General features: G+C 30.6%; 1 protein-coding gene across 1 annotated transcript in view; it reads left to right on the plus strand.

Annotated features, from left to right (window-relative positions):
• The window catches only part of LOC134686893 (ribosomal protein S6 kinase 2 beta-like), a 33,794-nt gene extending 26,257 nt beyond the window's left edge, over positions 1–7,537 (plus strand). The window contains exons 20-21 of the mRNA XM_063546728.1: positions 1,335–1,469; positions 1,958–7,537. Of these exons, the coding sequence (XP_063402798.1) occupies positions 1,335–1,469; positions 1,958–2,083 (261 nt within the window). The 3' untranslated portion in view covers positions 2,084–7,537. The remainder of the gene's footprint in view (positions 1–1,334; positions 1,470–1,957) is intronic.
• Positions 7,538–8,101: the final 564 nt, after the last annotated feature.

Below are 8,101 nucleotides of genomic sequence, written 5' to 3' on the forward strand. Positions count from 1 at the left end.
AACATATCATTTACCTCACACTTTTTTTAGTCATGCATGTATGGGTGAATCGTTGTTTGAGTAAAGACCAGTGGCGAATATTTCTGTGTACGTCAAGTCTATTAGGGAAGACCTTTTCAAATGAATTAGGCAGCAACTATGTACTTCATTTTTTGGGGAGGGGGAGGGGGAGCGATGCAACTTGAATATTGGTTTTTTTTCAGAACAAATTTTGGTGACAAGTCCAAATCAATTTTAGCATTATATATAGTGGCAGCTGAGGGTGAAACAAACATATTTTTTTTCAGGGCCAAAAACTGGAAACATCTTTTATTTCCAAAACAAACAAACAAAATCCATAGCTCACCACACCACCCTCTTGCCTTTATGTTTTTGCCCCCCTCCCCCCCCCCCCCCCCGAAAAGCAATTGGTTGCTGCCTTATGGAATCGGCAATGATGCTGCTTTGAGTCTTGATCAGGGGTTAATAAAGTACGTGAATTTTTTTTAACAAAAAAAAATCTGTAAAATTTAGACAACACTTTACTAATAATTATCAAAAATATCAATTTTACTCAAAAATAAAACTAATGTCCTAAATGCCTAGTTTTGTGTACACTTAACCTACACACAGCCTACACTGACTATCGACTGTGTGTAGATAAAATATGATTTAAACTACATGTAAACATTGAGTTTTATTAATGGGAACGCAATTGTGTTTAGTTTACGTGTGAGTTACACTAACACAACACCGAACTTAGGTCAATGTGAACACGGCCTAAGTTTATGATGTGTGTATGCATTGGTTCAAGAATTGGGAGACCATAATTTTTCACCTGTCACTTGTTTCTTATGACTTTAAGGGATGGTAAGTTTAAAAGCTACATAGCCAGTAGTGTTAAACCTTTTAAAATTACATTTGAAAATAAATTGTATTGGTTCATAATCTCAAAAAGCAAACAACATAAAACTCAAATTAAAAAAAAAAATCTTTAAAAGTGCTATAAAATAATAATTAATAGAATTTAAAATGACTTAACCAAGTGAACATGCATGGATGTTTTGGTATCTTTGATTAACATTTTAAATGTACCATTAATACTGGAATTCTGCTTGAAAAAGTTTGTACGCGTTATGACCTGAGATTTGATTCTTCAATGCAGGTCATGACCTGCATTTTCATCCTCACAGGTTGACAGGTATGCACATGAAGGTTGGCAAATTGAAAGTAAATCTCTGCAACATGAGAAAAATATTCCCAGCTGTAAAGTGCTAAAAAGTGTACTTAGTAAAGAGAAAATATTTAAATTGGGCAACTTTATACATGATATATTGACATGTTTGTGGTTTCAGGATTTGGTACAAAAAATGTTACATGTCGATCCATCAAGGCGTCTCTCTGCTACCCAAGTGCTCAATCATCCATGGATTGCTCAGCGAGAAGATCTGTCAGATAAACAATTGATATTAAATGGACCTACACTTAAGGTAAGACATATAGCAAATCCATCCCATTGTGACTTTTCTCATTGAAGTACTGAAGGGTATTTTGCCGCTGAAACTCAAACAATACTTTCAGAAATAAATTTTTGTTCTAGAGATGATAAAATTGAGAATGGAAATGGGGAATGTGTCAAAGAGACAACAACCCGACCATATTAAAAACAACAGCAGAAGGTCACCAACAGGTCTTCAATGTAGCGAGAAATTCCTGCACCCAGAGGCGTCCTTCAGCTGGCCCCTAAACAAATACATACTAGTTCAGTGATAATGAACGCCATACTAATTTCCAGAGTGTACACAAGAAACTAAAATTAAAAAAATACAAGACTAACAAAGGCCATTCTGAATCAAAATAAAATATCAATATTAGAAAAAGATAAAAAAAAATTGTAATAAACAGTTTGATACATTAGCACCATTGTTTATTTAAGTAAGCAATGTTTACATTGTACTTAACCATTATCTATTTACAGGGTGAAGTAAGGGCTATGTTCAATGCTCTCAACAATTCCCCAAAGCCTGTTCTAGAACCAGTTGGTGCCTCCCGTTTAGCACAAAGACGAGGCAAGAATAGGTCCAACAGTTCTACAGCAGTGTGATTGTCTTCCTAGCATGGTCATACTAACCTTCAGGACTCATCATCAGATGTGTGTTGACCACCAAATCAACAACATTCTGTACTTTTATCAGCCATTTCAGTTAAAAGGGAAAGACAGGTCACATAATGTATATACAGATAGTGCCACTTCTCTCAGACTATGACATTTCTCTGCATCGTGTATATTGAACCCTGATATAAAACCTGGACATTTGTTTTTCAGGTGTTAATGTTTAATTAGATAAACAAATGTCTATGTATTATACAGGATAGTACTATTTGTAAGTGAAAAGGGACAGTATGTTAATTATAAGGCTAACTAAAGTCTCAAATTCATTGGTCACTGAAACATTTCCATAAATTTTTTTTCTTTTTCTTCAAAAAGTTGATTATATTTTTATCCAAAATTTTTGAAGCAACCATTCTTATCAAGGTCTACATGTCTTGTTCGTGTGTCATAGTACCTGATAAAATCAAGTGTATTTAATTCACTGGAATTTTTGTATTTGTAATTAGGCTTGTAGAATTTCAATTACTACCACATTAGAAATATGACAGTTTGTTAGTTTCTCCCATGTTATATGATCAAATATTTGTTCCAACTTTATAATTTATATGTTATAAGGTTTTTTTTCTCACAAAATTGTTATATTTTATGGTCAATTTTTTTGAAATTTTTCACATTGTTTTATATTAAATGCTTCCATATTTATATAACATTTATTTATTAGATAACACTATAGACATACTGTTACTAGGTTGCTTTAGGTTCTGGCTACGAGGGCCTTGATGGCTATCTGACGAAATCATACCTCATGACGCACATCATTCACAACAGGAGAGCAAAGCCTACTTCAAGTCTCGGATGTGATAACCTTGATGGCTGTCTACTCTGAAGAAACCATACCTCATGAAGCTCTCCATTCAGTATAGGGAGCAAGCATGTGATGAACATATATTACATGCATTATTTACTCAGATGCTAGTAGATTTACAACTTATACAAATTAGAAGTATTTGACTTGCATTGTACATTGCATTGATTGATTTATATGACTTCCTAAATACAACTTGCATAATAACCAGATAGATTTAAACTATGTGTTATGATGAAGTGAAAACATAACTGTAGGTCTATTCAACCGCTCTGCGTGGTAAACACTGAGTTTGTGGATCAGTGAAAAGACCTCTGAAACCATCAGTATATTTGAATCTTTCCAAGTGACAGGCCTGAATGTTTTTTGTACCATAAGCCATCTTTTCTTTAATAAGATAACAAAAGAACAAGCAAGATTATAGCTAGTACCTTAAGATAATTGAATAGTATCATGAGTATATTAAATAAAGTTTTATATTTCCAAAAACAATATATTAGCTTTTTTGTAACACTATACTTTTCCTGTTAATATAAAAGGTAGCATTCCTGAATACTAATTGTAAATTAGAAGATATAAGAATATTATATTATATAAGTTTAATTTTTGTATTGAAGATTTATTCTGTGACTGAATGGTTAAGAGTGTAAGATGGTACCGGTGAGAGAGAGATCATTAATAGAACATTTCAACATATCCCTTGTTTCTAATTTTGTTGTCTAGACGAGAAATATCAACGATAATGTATCTAACATTTATGAGTAACATACAGATTACACAACTTTTTCTCTACAAACTTCAGTTAGCTTAAATTATTTATAATTTCAAAACACTTGATTAATATTCAGAATGGATATGGGGAATATTTAACTTAATATGTGTGTTTGTGAGCATTTAAACAAATGTTATTAAACTTTGATGTGTTTATCAACTGCTTGTTATACATATTTTTTTATAAATTGTTTGCACATAGGTATTACCGTATTTTACCATTTTATACATCTTGGTACAGTTTGGATTTGAGTGGAGTTGTTAGTACTTAGAAGGAATGATAAAATATTTTTGAAACATTTTTTTAATATCTTCTTAAACCTTATGACTCCTATAATCTGAAACAATTGTATTCTTGTTTCATCTTACTGCTTTCTGTTATTTTTTAATGCATTTCATGTAGTGTTTTATATAGATTAGGAATCAACACTGTCTTATAATCTATCTGAAAAAAATCATGAAACATTTGTCACTGAACATAACTGCAAACAACAGTCAACCAATCCTATCTTTATATGAACAATAATAAAAGAAATATTCTAAATTTTCTTCATTTTCCATCAACAATTCTTTTTCAGTTTTCAGCTTATACTGAAAATCTATATTTCATTTTTCAAATATAGTGTGCCATCAGTTTTGACTCTTTTATCAAAATTCTTTTGCATAATAGTTATAAATAGGTCTAGAATTCCATGTTTAACAAACAACTCCCAAATTGTATGGATATGAAACATGTGAGCTTATTTTAACAGTACATGTCCAAAGTGATAGTGATACCATAATAGTATTACCATCATAAGCTTCACTTCCATTTTTGCCAAAATAATAATAAATTTTCAACTTGCTCAGAATTCCTTCATTAATGTGTGTTGTTACCATTGATGTATACATTAGTGCTATTTATATGTCGGTGAAGATATTAAAATGAATTACCTTTTATGACAACACTCTACGAATATAGAAGTTTTCCTACCAAGTGGTCAATTATTTTCCTTTTGTATTATAATAGGGGCTATTAAAAAAAAACAATTTGAGTTTGAATTTTAACTGGGGGTGGGGGTTTGCAACTAAATGCTATAAGAGGGGATCCCCTACAGTCATGCTTCAGTGATTCCTTATATAATGAAATAAACTACCAACAAATGCAAGAATAAAAAAAATGTACATCTAATCTAGAATATCCATGATTGCTATGATGAATTTAAATTATGTATTCTGAACCTTACACCACTGACCATATTACTGTAAAAGATAAAGATAAATTGTCTTAATTTTAGAAGGAGAACAAAAAGAGGTTAAGCCCTTTTTTTGGGGGGGAAGATAATTCATTTTCTCATAAAATCTTGACAAAATGTAGAAAAAAGAAGCTAAACAAAGGGTCTGACCGAACACAGAATTATAATTATTTGTTTTCTTTTTTATTACAACTTATCGAAACCCCTTAAAAACCATACATAGACTGTTAGAATTCCTACAACCATATCTCATACTCCACAACCCTGCATCATTGATTTGTTTGTCCTTATCTGTTGTTTCTGGATCTAAACCCAATAAACTGACTTCAAATGGACCTTAACTCTTAAGTATGATTAAACAATTTGTCTATTTATTTAAATATTCCTTTTAACTCTGATGTTCCTTGTCAGACAACTAACTGTGCCATACAAATATTATAAATCTTTAAATTGTTGAATGGTTAGTCCTCTTGAGAGCATGTGACAGTCTTTAGTAGGTACAAGAGGAAGCTCAATGCTGTATTGAAGGCGTTTGACAATAAAATGGGTTGCTACTGTTTTAGAAATGTGAAAACATAACCACCAGCTTTTTTGGTTGAAATAACATATTTTTACATTGATGATTGCTTGTCCAACAACACTTTTATAAAGTAAATTTTAAGTATGGAAATTGGTTGTAAAGTATTTAAACGATATTACTTACCATATCCAAGTTAACTAGGAGCTGATCCAATTTAATCAGGTCATTTTGAGAGTTATATTGTGATTGTCCAAACTCTAATTAGGTAACTTCATCATATTTAATTTGATTTCTAGCAAGCCATTTTGGATTCATCAGCTGATTCATCAGCTAATAGCTCCTGTGAAAGGAATAGAATCTGGCAAGATTTGATGAATGATTGAAAGAAAGTTTAAATGAGAATTGATATACATTATGTCAAGTATGAAAGACGAGCCTGTGTGAGTGAATCAGTTGACTTGAGCATAAGTGATCATATTGTTTTCTCCACATACATGTATTACATTTAAGACAACTATTAAGCAGGGCTTTTGAATTAGCAATGATCACTTAGCATATGATAAGATTTTCATTTTTTTTTTTAACTATTGTATATTTATACAATCTTCATTCTTTATAAAATACATATCTTGAAAAAAGGAAATGCCAACATTTGAGTGAAAAAATTGAATCCGTTTTCCGGCAGAATTTTTAGTAATCTAGGTCTTTAACCACATGATCTGTCTTATTTACGCTTCCAACAACAAAAATCTTGAATTGACAATAGTATTAAAATCATTTGCATAATATTGGTGGGAAATGAAAATGTCTTCATTATTAGGATTTTAAAAAAAAGGTGTTTATAAAAGAGAAGATAATTTCATGTGTGTTTACAATTAAGATGTTTGGTATTTTTTCACTTACTTGCATTTATTATATATTTTTTGTGTATCTTTAACCTATCTTCTAGAATCTTTAATAAATCGCATTTTGTCTCTTTATATCCTAAAAACATTTTTTGGCACTTGCGTTTTCTTTTGAATCGTGTTTTTTGATAACTTACATAATGTTACTAGTATATTTGTTTTACTTACATGCATCATATAGTGCTAATATTAAGTGCTTTTTTGTTACCATGGCTCCCATATATGATTTATAGAACAAAACATATTTATAGGTGTATTTTGTGCTGTCTAGTATTTATAGTTTTTGTACATGTATCTGTAGATTCCCCATCACACGGAGCTGTATTTTGGTGTTTAAGCGAGAGAAAAAAACTTAGATACAGCTAAGAAATATATGAGTGGTAATTGCTGTAATAATTTTTGATGAATTTCCTTACACTTGAAAGTAACTGAGTTCTGTATGTAGAATATATAGACCTTTAAGTATGTAGGTAATTGTTACTTATTTTCAATTTTGTTACTTTGAATTTTTGAAACTACTTTTCTATTGATTTTGGTAGTTAAGTTATCTCTTACGTGTATGGATTTTCTTCTCAATATTTTTGGGCACAGCCAATATTTTTATGTTGGGAATGTTTTCAGATTTTTTTCTGTAAGAAAATACTGCAAAAATAAAGAGATATTGAATAAGAAAGTGAAAATTGTTTTGCAAAGTAAGCGTTTTTGTTTAAAATTCTGGTTAAATTGGTATATTAAGTTATAAAATTATATAAATATAAATATCATTTATTCTTGATTGATACGCTTAATATTGAAAATGACTTTGAAATGCTGTATTTAAAACATTTTGAGAGAGTGAGAGAAAAATAAGGTTTTGTAAGTATTGGAAATAACATGAACAACTTTAAGAATTTATGATGGAGATGTTTCAATAAGTCAGAAGATGATAATTTTTAAGCTCACATTAATAATTAAGTATAATACCACAAGCATTGAGAAAACATTGTATACTCCTGCAGAATTACAGCCCAGTGTGATGGTCAGAGAAGATGCTAAGCTCTATTTTTGTAATAAAATATCATTGTTATTCTGTATTTGTTATTGTAAAAATATCATTCATTCAGAGGACGTATCAATACTTACTAAATAATAAAATAGTTCTCAAACGTTGGCTAGTATTTTTTTGGCAATTTTTTTTTACAAAACATATTAAGAATGTTTTGATTATCAGGTTAGCTGCATATTGATACTATAAAATATCAGTTGTGAGTCAAGTTCAAAGGCTTCATTATACATATGGTGATTGTATTTGTCTATTATGCATGATAAGAATACGTGCTTTTCTTCCTTTCACCAACAAACCAGAGGAGGAATTCATAACTTTGGGTCAAATTTATCAATGCTAGTTAACATATTTGAGGTCACAAAGCTGTGATTTGTTAATTTATAAAGAGCTGAGCAAAGTGATTCAAATAGTGTGAACACCAATAATGTCTATTTAGGTAAATTTGTTTCATACAGATGTCAAAGTTTCATACAAATTTTCTGAGTAAGTGGACAGTTGCATAAGTGTTGAAGTTATTTAGGTCATGCAAATACACTTGCAATCACGTCGTTGTCCAAAGACGGATGGTTTCCAGATAATAACAGTAGTAAAAGTAAATGGAAATGAATAAAATTTTAACACAATGTCTATAACCACAAAAGGAAGCTTAGTATTGATTTTGGAGGTTA

This window comes from Mytilus trossulus, chromosome 10, assembly GCF_036588685.1.
Source record: "Mytilus trossulus isolate FHL-02 chromosome 10, PNRI_Mtr1.1.1.hap1, whole genome shotgun sequence".
NCBI lineage: Eukaryota > Metazoa > Mollusca > Bivalvia > Mytilida > Mytilidae > Mytilus > Mytilus trossulus.